This window comes from Orcinus orca, chromosome 3, assembly GCF_937001465.1.
Source record: "Orcinus orca chromosome 3, mOrcOrc1.1, whole genome shotgun sequence".
Classification (NCBI taxonomy): domain Eukaryota; kingdom Metazoa; phylum Chordata; class Mammalia; order Artiodactyla; family Delphinidae; genus Orcinus; species Orcinus orca.
In genome coordinates, this window is record NC_064561.1 from 70268181 (window position 1) to 70282669 (window position 14489).

The window sequence follows — 14489 nt, forward strand, 5'->3', positions numbered from 1 at the left end:
TTATTCTTATTTTTTTATTTTTAAAAAATATTTATTTATTTGGCTATGCCAGGTCTTAATTGTGGCACACGGGATTTCGTTGTGGCATGCGGGATCTTTAGTTGCAGCATGTGAGCTCTTAGTTGCGACATGTGGGATCTAGTTCCCTGACCAGGGATCGAACTCGGGCTCCTTGCATTGGGAGCATGGAGTCTTAGCCATTGGACCACCAGGGAAGTCCCTTGTTAACACTTTTTAAGATAATATACTTAATGAATGAGGAAATTTTCTTCAGCATGTTTTCCTTCTAAATCATAAGCTAACATACCTGTAATAAGGAATTTATAGAGATTTGTATTCTGGCTTTGCCTGTTAATAGCAGTGTGACTTTGACCAAGTTACCTAACTTCTCTGAGTTGTTCTTTGCTTTTCTTTATATAAGTGGGAGGTAATAACTCTGTTAGAGGATTGTTATAAATATCCAAAGAAGTAAAAGTATAAAGTTATTTTATAAGCTGGAAAACATTTTACAGAAGTTAAGCTGCTGTTGTTACTTTTACTGGACTTGTATTTTACTTGTGTATTAATATTCTTACTTCCACTGGTGTATTCGATTAATCTCTTTTCATCTATTCTTGGTTATTGCTTCTGTTGTTGTCTCTTTGCTCTTTCCTGGTTTATCGGTTTCTGCCTGTCTACTGGATCATTCCCATCAGTGTAGAATATTTTGGCTGTTACTTTTCCCATGTTTAGGAAAAAACCCTCTCTTGACCCTTCTTCCCACTCTAGCCACACCACCATTTTTCTGCTTTCCTTTATAATAAAATTACTTGAATGAATTGTCTGTGTCTGTTTAATTTCTCTTCTCACATTCTGGCTTGAATCCCCTCCAGGCAACCTTTACCCTTAACATTCCTCTGAAACTGTTCTTGCAAATCACTAATTATGTCTTTTGCACATTTTACTTGACCTAAGAGCACAATTTGATTCAATTAATTATGCCTACTACCTGGATACATTTTCTTCACTTGGCTTTTAGGATATCGCACTCCTCTGGGTTTTTTTTTCTCCTTGACTGGCTGCTCTATCCCTTTGCTGATTGCTTTTCATGTTCTCAAATTTAGTATGGCCCAGGGCCCAGTTCTCAGGTCACTATTTCATTCACTCGCTTGGTAATCTCATTTAGTCTAATGGTTTTAAATACCATACAGACAATGGAATACTGTTCAGCACTAAAAGGAAATGAGCTATCAAGCCACAAAAAAAACGTGGGGGAACCTTAAATGCACATTACTAAGTAAAAGAAGCCAATCTGAAAAGACTAGCTATGTGATTACAACTATGCTAAAGGCTCCCAGGTTTCTATCTCTAGTCCAGATCTCTCTCTTGAACTTTATAGATTCCTATACCCAGCTGTTGTACCCAACATTGAATATCTTATAAACATCTTAATATCTCATAAACATCATATAAACATTTTATATCCATCTTAACATGCACCAAACTGTACTTGTAATCTTGTTGACACATGTATTCTTCCTTTTGTCTTTAAAATCTCAGTAAACGGCAGTTTTTCCTTCCACATGCATAGGCCAAAAGCCTTGGGTCGTCCTTGATTTCTTTTACTGCACATCTAGTCCGTTACAAAGACCTATTGATTGTACCTTCGAAGTTTGTATAGAATCTGACCATTTTTAATGTTTCCGTTGCCACCACACAGGTCCAATCATTTCACTTAGATTAATACAGCCTCCTAACTGATCTTATCTTTTCCGTCCTATGGTTTGTTCTGAGCAGCAGCTAGAGTGATCCTTTTAAAATGAAAATTACGTAATGTCAGTTCTCATCTCAGAACCTTCCAGTGCCATCTAGGTATAAAAATATAGCAATAGGCAGTAGGGAAACATGGACTGAGACAGTTCAGTCTTAAGGTGCTGTCTGGATTGCTGTTTGCCTAGATATCCCTATGGCTTGTTTCCTCATCTGATCCCGCAGATTTTTCCTCAATTTTACCTTCTCAGGCCAAACCTCATTACTCTGTATGTATGTATTAACAGGCCCTCTCACTGACCTGCCTCTATCCAGTCTCTAAACTTTTTGTCCTTCACTGTCTGCCCCTCTTACCCCTTAATAGTTCTGTCACCATTGCACATATCTATTGTTAGTTTGTTTCCCATCATTAGACTATAAACTTCATGAGGGCTGAGATCTTCATCTGTTTTGTTTATTATTACATCCCCATTATCTAGAACACATAGTATGTATTCATTAAGTATTTGTGGAATATATGACCAAACAAATAAATGTCACCTGGCAGATAGTAGGCAACTCAGTAGATTTGCTGAATGAAGTTGGTATATTAGTTACTTTAAGAAAGCAGGAATTCTTTTTCTTTTTTAAGAGACTATTTTTAGAGGTGTTTTAGGTTTACAAACAAAATTGAGAGGGAGGTACAGAGATTTCCCATATGTCCCCTGCCCCCACATATGCATAGCCTCCCGCATTATCAACATCACTCACCAGAATGGTACATTTCTTACCACGAGTGAACTTACACTGACATACCATAATCACTCAAAGTCTAGTTTACCTTAGGGTTCATTCTTGGTGTTGTCCATTTCATGGGTTTGGAAAAATATATAATATACCAGGTTTTTTAACTGTGCTCTGCCTGTTTATACCCCATCCCACCAGCAACCACTGACCTTTCTATTGTCTTTATAGTTTTGCCTTTTCCAGAATGTCATATAGTTGGAATCACATAGTATGTAGCTCCAGATTGTCTTCTTTTACTTAGTTATGTGCATTTAAGTTTCCTCTGTATGTTTTTTGTGGCTTGATAGATCATTTCTTTTTAGTGCTGAACAGTATTCCATTGTCTGTATGTACCACAGTTTATTTCTCCATTTACCTACTGAAGGACGTCTTGGTTGCTTCCAAGTTTTGGCAATTATGAATAATGCTGGTATAAACATCTGTGTGCAGGTTTTTATGTAGACTTAAGTTTTTCACTACTTTGGGTAAATACCAAGGAGCGCAATTGATGGATCATACAGTATGAATTTTGTAAGAAACTGCCAACTGTCTTCTGAAATGGCTGTACCAATTTGCATTCATACCAGCATTGTATTAGCGTACCTAATGCTCTCTAACCTCACCAGCATTTGATGTTGTCAGTGTTCCAGATTTTGGCCATTCTGATAGGTAGGTAGTTGTATCTCATTGTTTTAATTTGCATTTCCCTGATGACATATGATGTGGGGGCATCTTTTCATATGCTTCTTTGCCATCTCCTGTATAAAGAAGTGTATCTTCTTTGGTGAGAAGTCTTTTTTTTTTTTTTTTAATTGGGTTTTATATTCTTGTTATTGAGTTTTAATTCTTTCTTTCTTTTGGCTGTGCCTTGCCGCTTGCGGAATCTTAGTTCCCCAACCAGGGATCGAACCCCGGCCCCTGCAGTGAAAGTGCCAAGTCCTAACCTCTGGACCGCCAGGGAGTTCCCTGGTTGAGAAGTATTTTAAGGTCTTTGGCCCAGTTTTCAATTGGGTTGTTTCTTTTTTTTTTGAATTCTTGAATTTTATTTTATTTATTTTTTTATACAGCAGGTTCTTACTAGTCATCCATTTTATACATATTAGTGTATATATGTCAATCCCAATCTCTCAATTCATCCCACCCTCCCACCTCCCCCCACCACCCACCGCTTTCCCCCCTTGGTGTCCATATGTTTATTCTCTACATCTGTGTCTCAAGGGTTGTTTCTTATTATTGAGTTTTAAGAGTCCTTTGCTTTTTTGTATAACAGTCCTTTATCAGGTGTGTCTTTTGCAAGTATTTTCTTCCAGTCTGTGGCTTGTCTTCTAATTCTCTTGATATCAGATTTTGCAGAGCAGAAGATTTTAATTTTAATGAAGTCCAGCTTATCAGTTACTTGTTTTATGGATTGTGTTTTTGGAGGTGTATCTAAAAAGGCATCACCATTCCCAAGGTCATCTAGTTTTTCTCCTGTGTTATATTCTAGGAGTTTTATAGTTTGTGTTTTACATTTAGGTCTATGATCCATTTTGAATTCATTTTTGTGAAGGGTGTAAGATCTCTGCCTAGATCCATTTTTCTGCATGTGGGTGTCCATTTGTTCCAATTCCGTTTGTTGAAGAGACTATCATTGCTCCATTATATTGCCTTTGCTTTTTGGTCAAAGATCAGTTGGCTATACTTATGGGGGTCTATTTCTGGAACCTCTATTCTGTTCCATTGATCTCTTTGTCTATTCTTTCATCAGTACCACACTGTCTTGACTACTATTCGTTTATAATAAGTCTTGAAGTCAGGTAGTATCAGTCCTCCAACTTTGTACTTCTCCTTCAGTATTGTGTTGGCTGTTCTAGGTCTTTTACCTCCCCCCATAAAGATTAGAAGCAGTTTGTTAATATCCATAAACAACTTGCTGGGATTTTGATTGGGATTGCATTGAATCTGTACATCAAATTGGGAGGAACTGACATCTCGACAATATTGAGTGTTCAATCCATGAAAATGGGATATCTCTGTATTTATTTAGTTCTTCTTTGATTTGGTGCCTCAGAGTTCTGTAGTTTTTCTCATATAGATGTTTTTTAAAAAATTAATTAATTAAAATTTTTTTGGCTGCTTTGGGTCTTTGTTGCTGTGTGCAGGCTTTCTCTAGTTGCAGCGAGCAAGCGCTACTCTTTGTTGTGGTGCGTGGGCTGCTCGTTGCGGTGGCTTCTCTTGTTGCAGAGCACAGGCTCTAGGTGCATGGGCTTCAGTGGTTGCAGAGCGCAGGCTCAGTAGTTGTGGCACGTCGGCCCTAGAGTGCTCGGGCTTCAGTAGTTGTGGCATGTGGGCTCAGTAGTTGCAGTGCTCAGGCTCTAGGGTGCGTGGGCTTCAGTAGTTGTGGTGCATGGGCTCAGTAGTTGTGGCTCACGGGCTCTGGAGCGCAGGCTGAGTAGCTGCGGCGCACGGGCTTAGTTGCTCTGCGGCATGTGAGATCTTCCTGGACCAGGGCTCGAACCTGTGTCCCCTGCATTGGCAGGTGGATTCTTAACCACCACCAGGGAAGTCCCCCTCATATAAATGTTATACCCAAATATTTCACTTTTTTGGGTGCTAATGTAAATGGTATTGTATTTTAATTTCAGAATGCAGTTGGTGTATAGAAAAGCAATTGACTTTTGTTTATTAACCTTGTATCCTGCGACCTAATGATCACTTATTAGTTCCAGGAGATTGTTTTTGTTAATGCTTTCAGATTTTCTGCATTACATAGACAATCATGTCATATGTGAACAAAGATAGTTTTATGTCTGCCTTCCCAATCTGCTAACCCTTTTTCCCTTCTCTTGCCTTACTGTATTAGCAAGGACTTCTAATACAGTGTTGAAAGGGAGTGGTGAGAGGGGACATCCTTGCCTTGTACCTGAACTCAGAAAGTTTATAGAGTTTCTCACCAATAAGTATGATGTTAGGTGTAGCTTTTTTGTAGACAGTCATTATCAAGTTGAAAAAGTCCCCTCTGTTCCTAGTTTACTAAGAGTTTTTATCATGAGTGAGTGTTAGATTTTGTCACATGCTTTTTCTGCATTTCTTGATAAGATCATGTGATTTTTCTTTTTCAGCCTATTGATGATAGCTTACATTATATCATTTTCAAATGCTGAACCAGCCTTACATACCTGGGATAGATCCTACTTGGTTGTTGTGTATAGTTCTTTAGTAGTTTTTTAGGTGCTTGATTAGCTAATATTTATTTCTTTTTTTTTTTTTTTTTTTGCGGTACGCGGGCCTCTCACTGTTGTGGCCTCTCCTGTTGCGGAGCACAGGCTCCGGACGTGCAGGCTCAGCGGCCATGGCTCACGGGCCCAGCCGCTCCACGGCATGTGGGATCTTCCCGAACCGGGGCACGAACCCGTGTCTCCTGCATTGGCAGGCAGACTCTCAACCACTGCGCCACCAGGGAAGCCCTGATTAGCTAATATTTAGTTGAGGATTTTTGCATCTATATATTTTTTCTTTTTATTGGAGTATAGTTGCTTTACAATGTTGTGTTAGTTTCTGCTGTACAATGAAGTGAATCAGCTATATGTATACATATATTCCTTCACTTTGGACCTCCCTCCCACCTCTCCACCCCCATCCCCCCATTTAGGTCATGACAGAGCACTGAGCTATACAGCAGGTTCCCACTAGTTATCTGTTTTATACATGGTAGTGTATATATGTCAATCCTAATCTCCCAATTCCCTCCCTGTGTCCACACCACAAGTCTGTTCTCTACGTTTGCATCTCTATTCCTGCCCTGCAATAGGTTCATCTGTACCATTTCTCTAGATTCCACATATATGTGTTAATATACGATATTTGTTTTTCTCTTTCTAACTTAATTCACTCTGTATGACAGACTGTAGGTCCATCCACATCTCTACAAATGACCCAATTTCATTCCTTTTTATGGCTGAGTAATATTCCATTGTATATATGTACCACATCTTCTTTATGCATTCATCTGTTGTTGGACATTTAGGTTGCCTCCATGTCCTGGCTATTGTAAATAGTGCTGCAGTGAACATTTGGGTACATGTGTGTTTTTGAATTATGGTTTTCTCAGGATATATGCCCAGTAGTGGGATTGCTGGGTCATATGGTAGTTCTATTTTTAGTTTTTTAAGGAACCTCCATGCTGTTCTCCATAGTGGCTGTATTTACATTCCCACCAACAGTACAAGAGGGTTCCCTCTTCTCCACACCATCTCCAGCATTTATTTATTTATTTATTTATTTATTTATTTATTTTTTTGCAGTACGTGGGCCTCTCACTGTTGTGGCCTCTCCCCTTGCGGAGCACAGGCTCCGGATTCGCAGGCTCAGCGGCCATGGCTCACAGGCCTAGCCGCTCCGTGGCATGTGGGATCTTCTCAGACCGGGGCACGAACCCGTGTCCCCTGCATCGGCAGGCGGACTCTCAACCACTGCGCCACCAGGGAAGCCCTTGCTGGAAGATCTTCAATCACAGTTTCAATTTCATTGCTTGTGATTGGTGTGTTCATATTTTCTCTTTCTTCCTGGTTCACTCGTGGAAGGTTATACCTATCTAAGAATTTGTCCATTTCTTCCAAGTTGTCTCTTTTATTGGCATGGAGTTGCTTGTAGTAGTCTCTTAGGATACTTTGTATTTCTGTGGTGTCTGTTGTAACTTCTCCTTTTTCATTTCTAACTTTATTGATTTGAGTCCTCTCCCTCTTTTTTTTTGCGGTACACGGGCCTCTCACTGTTGTGGCCTCTCCCGTTGCGGAGCACAGGCTCCGGACATGCAGGCTTAGTGGCCATGGCTCACGGGTCTAGCCGCTCTGCGACATGTGGGATCTTCCCGGACCGGGGCACGAAGCCATGTCCCCTGCATCGGCAGGCGGACTCAACCACTGCGCCACCAGGGAAACCCCTCCCTCTTTTTCTTGATGAGTCTGGCTAATGGTTTACAAATTTTATTTATCTTCTCAAAGAACCAGCTTTTAGTTTTATTGATGTTTGCTATTGTTTTCTTTGTTTCTGTTTCATTTATTTCTGCACTGATATTTATGATTTCTTTCCTTCTGCTAACTTTGGGTTTTGTTTGTTCTTCTTTCTCTATTTCCTTTAGGTATAAGGTTAGATTGTGTATTTGAGATTTTTCTTGTTTCTTGAGGTAGGCTTGTATAGCTATAAACTTCCCTCTTAGAACTGCTTTTGCTGCATCCCATAGGTTTTGGATTGTCGTGTTTTCATTGTCATTTGTCTCTAGGTATTTTTTGATTTCCTCTTTGATTTCTTCAGTAATCTCTTGGTTGTTTAGTAACGTATTGTTTAGCCTTCATGTGTTTGTGTTTTTTACGTTTTTTTCCCTGTAATTCATTTCTGATCTCATAGTCAGAAAAGATGCTTGATGTGATTTCAATTTTCTTAAATTTACTGAGGCTTGATTTGTGACCCAAGATGTGATCTATCCTGGAGAACGTTCCGTGCGCACTTGAGAAGAAAGTGTAGTCTGCCGTTTTTGGATGGAATGTCCTATAAATATCAATTAAATCTATCTGGTCTATTGTGTCATTTAAAGCTTCTGTTTCCTTATTTATTTTCATTTTGGATGATCTGTCCATTGGTGTAAGTGAGGTGTTAAAGTCCCCCACTATTATTGTGTTACTGTTGATTTCCTGTTATATAGCTGTCAGCAGTTGCCTTATGTGTTGAGGTGTTCCTATGTTGGGTGCATATATATTTATAATTGTTATATCTTCTTCTTGGATTAATCCCTTGATGATTATGTAGTGTCCTTCCTTGTCTCTTGTAACATTCTTTATTTTAAAGTCTATTTTATCTGATATGTGTATTGCTACTCCAGCTTTCTTTTGATTTCCATTTGCATGGAATATCTTTTTCCATCCCCTCACTTTCAGTCTGTATGTGTCCCTAGGTCTGAAGTGGGTCTCTTGTAGACAGCATATATACAGATCTTGTTTTCATATCCATTCAGCAAGCCTGTTTTCGTTGGAGCATTTAATCCATTCACATTTAACGTAATTATCGATATGTATGTTCCTATTACCATTTTCTTAATTGCTTTGGGTTTGTTTCTGTAGGTCCTTTTCTTCTCTTGTGTTTCCCACTTAGAGAAGTTCCTTTAGCATTTGTTGTAGAGCTGGTTTGGTGGTGCTGAATTCTCTTAGCTTTTGCTTGTCTGTAAAGCTTTTGATTTCTCCATCGAATCTGAATGAGATCCTTGCCCGGTAGAGTAATCTTGGTTGTAGGTTCTTCCCTTTCATCACTTTAAGTATATCATGCAACTTCCTTCTCGCTTGTAGAGTTCCTGCTGAGAAATCAGCTGTTAACCTTATGGGTGTTCCCTTGTATGTTATTTGTCTTTTTTCCCTTGCTGCTTTCAATAATTTTTCTTTGTCTTTAATTTTTGCCAATTTGATTACTATGTTTCTTGGCATGTTTCTCCTTGGGTTTATCCTGTATGGAACTCTCTGCGCTTCCTGGACTTGGGTGGCTATTTCCTTTCCCATGTTAGGGAAGTTTTCAACTATAATCTCTTCAAATATTTTCCAGGTCCTTTCTCTCTCTCTTCTCTTTCTGGGACCCCTATAATGTGAATGTTGTTGCATTTAATGTTGTCCCAGAGTTCTCTTAGGCTGTCTTCATTTCTTTTCATTCTGTTTTCTTTATTCTGTTCCGCAGCAGTGAATTCCACCATTCTGTCTTCCAGGTCACTTATCTGTTCTTCTGTCTCAGTTATTCTGCTATTGATTCCTTCTAGTATATTTTTCATTGCAGTTATTGTATTGTTCATCTCTGTTTGTTTGTTCTTTAATTTTTCTAAGTCTTTGTTAAACATTTCTTGCATCTTCTCGATCTTTGCCTCCATTCTTTTTCCAGGGTCCTGGATCATCTTCACTGTCATTATTCTGAATTCTTTTTCTCAAAGGTTGCCTATCTCCACTTCATTTAGTTGTTTTTCTGGGGTTTTATCTTGTTCCTTCATCTGGTACATAGTCCTCTGCCTTTTCATCTTGTCTGTCTTTCTGTGAATGTGGTTTTTGTTCCACAGGCTGCAAGATTGTAGTTCTTCTTACTTCTGCTCAAAAGCAGCTATTTTTAAAAATAGTTAATTTGAGGCACGGCATTGTTATACATATCTACAAATCTGGTTAATGTCTGTCTGACTTAACAGAAGTCAGCTGGATTCTCATACCTGCTTCTGCATTCTCTCTGTTCTATAGGTTCTTTTGTTTCTAGTGCATGAGGCCAGTTTAGCTTCACAGAGATATCTAGTTGGAAAAGAGAAGTATTTTAATAGCTCCTTACAGACTGTCTTTCATATTAAACAAAACTGCACAAGTGGTAGTTTCTTAAGAAGAATCTAAGAAGATCAAAGCTTTTGTTGATTTCAGAGGTGATCATCAAAGACACTAAAAAGTTTACATAGTTTGAAGTAATGCACAAGACATTTGTATTAGACTTGGGAAGTATTTATTTTAAGGGAGGAATAAGCATGGGATGATGTCACTAAGCCCATTGGAAAATGCAGGAGCCTTCTCATGTGTTTCTGAGGTTCAGAGGTGTTATTTCAATTGTATGTAATAAAGGGATCTGGTGAACTACATGACTCCTCTGTTACCTGCTAGGAAGTTAACCAACCTGTATGTTCATGGCTGAGGAGAAAGAGAAGTAGCAGACCATCATTTTCAGAGGAGAGAATTCTAAGGAAGGAAAAAGAATGTGATAGTAGTAGCAGTACCTATTGCCCACTGGGGTAGCAAGAAATGCAGGGTCCTCATTTTATACACACACACGCAAACACACATAAGACTCAGGTTTTGAGGAAGATAAATTATTCTCTGTAAAAAGAGATGCTAACATCTATAGACTATTATAAGTAGTAGTTAAAGAGGGGCATTTGACTAACTTATAATCTAATATCCTAATTTAGATCGGAAACTTCGTCTCATATGTAAGTGATGGGAACTCCATTAATATGGTGGTGTGTTCTTTTTGTCAGACTGTAGGTATACTGTTAGAGCCATGCAGTGATCATGGTGATGGTGAAGCTGGCTGTCTTGAGAGGTAAGCATTTTCTCTTGTTGTTGCTAATTAATTATTCATTTTGAGAATTGGAGTTCTTTACAGATTCTGGGGTGAATGTTTTAGATGAAGCTATCCATTATAACATACATTTTAGATGATCTAAAAAACCAAATGTTTTGTTTTGATGGTAAGTATAAAGCATATTAAATGTCCATAAATATTGAAAGTAGATGCAGGTTCAGACAGACATTAGTTATAACTTGGAAAATGTTCAGAAGGAAGAACACAGCCTTCTTGGAGACACTTAAAACTTTCAGCTGATTTGTAGAACAATTTGGGAATTTATTGATATTTTGAATACATTTCAGTGAGTTAATTCATAGTCTTGGAACTATGGATAGCTAACTGAAAGTTTGTAACATAGTTGCATCAACAAATATGTAGGGATGTTTTTGTTTCCCTTCTAACTACTCCTCCATGTGTCCCAGTACAGTCCTATGCAGTTGGTGCTTGTTTATGTCCTTGGCCAGCAGTAATGGAAGGGGGATCCCTGAGGCAATGAGTATTTCAGCCATATGTAGTCCCCATAGTTACTCGATAGATAAAGTCCCTTTAAACAGAAGCTTTCTAGAATGTTTTAAAGTAGGTTGTGGGTGTCATTACTCTTTTTATGATTCTTTAAGACATTGCTAAGAAGTGTGTTATAATTTTCTTCAGAATGATGATTTGATATTCTAAAAACACATTAGTAATGAAGTTGGAGACTAGATTGTAAATACTGAGAAGTCCCATACAGCATTACTAATTTGGTGATAGCCTGTTGGCAGGGGTAAACTTGCATTAATGCCATTGTCTCTCTTAATTGTGGGTAGGAAACCTGTTCTCTGAGGGCACGTAAATTCTTTGGAGCCATGTCTCTGGAGCGTCCCCATACTCTGAAGGTCCACAGATTTCCTGCTTACAGCAGTTCCTTGTGCTTCCTTTCAGGAGGCAGGAATGATCTTCTTCCAGCCCAGGGAATATTGGAGCTATGGGCTGAAGATAAAAGATTAACAGCATTAACAGGCATCCCCAGAATGATGACATCTGGATTTGGTAGAACAATAAGGATCCATTTAGTGAGGACTCAATCTTTTTCAAGAAAGCTCTTTCCCCTTCAACTTATGTATAGGTTAGCAAACTTGTTTTTAGACCCAAAGATTTTCTTGGTTAAGTGGATTACATTTTGCATGTTTAACACTCAATGTTTCTCAAATTTAGGTGATTAGGTCTTTTAGTCTGTTAGGGTAGAATTTAGCTCATCCCCCCATTTGCTCCCACTCTAAGCAAAAGAGGGCTTTTGCTTCCCAGGGAATTTAGTTTGTTTCTCATGCTCAGCAAGAATCCATATTTAGATCAAGACCTGTCTTCTTGCAGTTCTTTTATGCACACTCTTTTATGGCAGGGTAGGAGCAGCACCAGTGAGTATCTTTGTAAATTGCCACAGTGTCTTTGGGGAGGAGAACTTTCCCGCAGTCGGCATATTGATAACCTACTGTGATACTAGATACTGTGTTGACTGGTCAAATAGGTAGAGATCATTTGTGACAGCTTGCTTTAACACTTGTTCTAGATGGGGGTTAGTTTTTATGGGGGAATAAGAAGTGAATTGAGATTTTATAAATTTCCTTTTTACATGTTACCATTATGTTTTTAGGAAGGAGAGGTTTAGAAGTAGTAACCTTGTTTTGATTGTAATAGAATACCATCAGATTTAAAATATAGGTACATAGGGCTTCCCTGGTGGCGCAGCGGTTGAGAGTCTGCCTGCCGATGCAGGGGACACGGGTTCGTGCCCTGGTCTGGGAAGATCCCACATGCCGCGGAGTGGCTAGGCCCATGAGCCATGGCCGCTCGGCCTGCGTGCCCGGAGCCTGTGTTCCGCAATGGGAGAGGCCACAACAGTGAGAGGCCCGCGTACTGCAGGAAAAAAAAAAAAATATATATATATATATATATATATAGGTACATAGCTATACCTTTAAGAAATCTTTAAAAAGGAAAAAAGTGTCCCAGAGTGGGAGAGAATAAAGTTATTTGGTTAAAACTAATATTTATTTTTATAAAATCTTTTCCATTATACATTCAGTTCTTTTGGCTTTTATTTATTGTGGATTATATTTTTCCTTTTAAAGTGTTTTTCTTTTGGGGGAGTGGCTGTGTAAAGGGGTGGTAAATGTTACTTAATTTTTCTACACCTGAACTGATTCTGTGGATCTTTTCAGTAGTGTGTGATTTTCAGATAATAAGGCTCCAAAGAATGGGCATATGTCCAGTTGTTGTTTTATGCTCTCACCCTGTAAATCCTAACTGTATGAGGAAGAGAGGAATCTAGGTAAGAAATATGCAATGATAGGAACCAATTTATTCTTAAAAGACTAATAACTTCACTTGATTTTTAGGAAAGAATGTTTGTCATTTGACAGTGATAAATTGTCACACTTCATTCTGGTAAGAATTATTTTTTCTCTTATGGTTCTTAAAAGTTCGACTAGGTTTAATCTACCAGTTATTGTATCTGACCTTTAACTCTTGGGTTTAATAGGTTGAAATGTAAATACTCTTACCAAATGTTTTACAGTTAAGCAGCAACTTGATTTGCCACTTTAGTTTTTTTGTTTGTTTTTGTGTTATTTGCCACTTTTGGTTACAAGAAACTTAGTTATGAAAACATTTTTCTCAATTTGGGATCCAAACTTTGTGTTCCAGTAAGATGTATTATAAAACTGCACATTTGTATTTGAAAATAGTTTGAATGGTGGGAGTGAGACAGTTAACTGTAGGCACAGTAAACTAATGAAGACTACACAAGGATATATGCTGGTTGTCTTTAAGCTGGGTGTGAAAAGCTTCTTTGTTGTGAAATGTATTCTTTATTTTAAAATACAGGATTCTAGTAGCAAGATATGTGATTTGAATGCCAACACTGAATCAGAAGTGCCAGGAGGTCAAAGTGTTGGTGTTCAAGGGGAGGCAGCATGTGTCCAAATTCCACAGTTAGATCCGAAGAATGTTTCTGACGGTGATAAATGGGAAGGTAATTTTACCCACACACATTATTTTCCTGATAATGTTATTTGTAACTGAAATTACCCAAGGCAGTAATGATATTACTGCCCTTTTCTTAGCAACCTTATTCATTTTTATTTGATTCATGTAAGAGTGAGTGACTATTTTTACTCAAATGCACTAATGAAATTATGGGGCAACTATCTCATTGGAACTAGAAGTTCTTATTTTATCCATTAGCTCTGAAGATGGATGTTAAAACTGATGAAAAAAATAAAATCAAGGATAGGATTTTGTTAATTGTTAAATCAGGTGCTGTCTCCCAGTTTTTGAAAGTCTGGTATGTTAGGGCTTGGGGATCTCACCACTTTAAACAGAGGGCTTATATATAGCTACCTTTTCTTTATAATCATCAGGAATACATTTAAAAAGAAATTATCTTCAAGGTTATTTATAAGCACATATTGTACTGTATCCCTGTATCTCTGTATTAGGTTATGAAGGTATGGGAGCAGGGTCCTAACAAATTTTACAAAGGAGAGAAATTTTAATTTAAAAAGGCAAGCCACATGGGTATATGTATTTGTCAAAACTCAGCAGATATATACTTAAGACTTGCGTTTCATTGTATGTAAGTTTTTTTTTAATCAAAAGAAGCAAAAAGTATAAATAAATACTGAACTTCAGTGAATGATTTGCATGCAGAAGTGTTTATGGGGAAGTATACAGGTATCTACAGTTTACTTTGAAATCCATGAAGAAAATAAGACGGTTAATGGAATGGGAATGTTATAAAGCAAGTATAGTAAAATGTTAATGGTAGAATCTAGGTGATTGGTATATAGATGTCCACTTTAAAATTCTCTCAACTTTGCTGTGTGTTT

The 14489-nt window shown here is 38.1% G+C and overlaps 1 protein-coding gene across 10 annotated transcripts in view; it reads left to right on the forward strand.

The window, feature by feature from the left end:
* FAM13B (family with sequence similarity 13 member B) overlaps nt 1-14489 on the forward strand; it is an 88497-nt gene that overhangs the window by 55546 nt on the left and 18462 nt on the right. For all 10 annotated transcript variants that reach the window (XM_033409803.2, XM_033409806.2, XM_033409808.2 and 7 more), the window contains 3 exons: nt 10532-10596; nt 12999-13047; nt 13486-13633. In XM_033409803.2, the coding sequence (XP_033265694.1) occupies nt 10532-10596; nt 12999-13047; nt 13486-13633 (262 nt within the window). The remainder of the gene's footprint in view (nt 1-10531; nt 10597-12998; nt 13048-13485; nt 13634-14489) is intronic.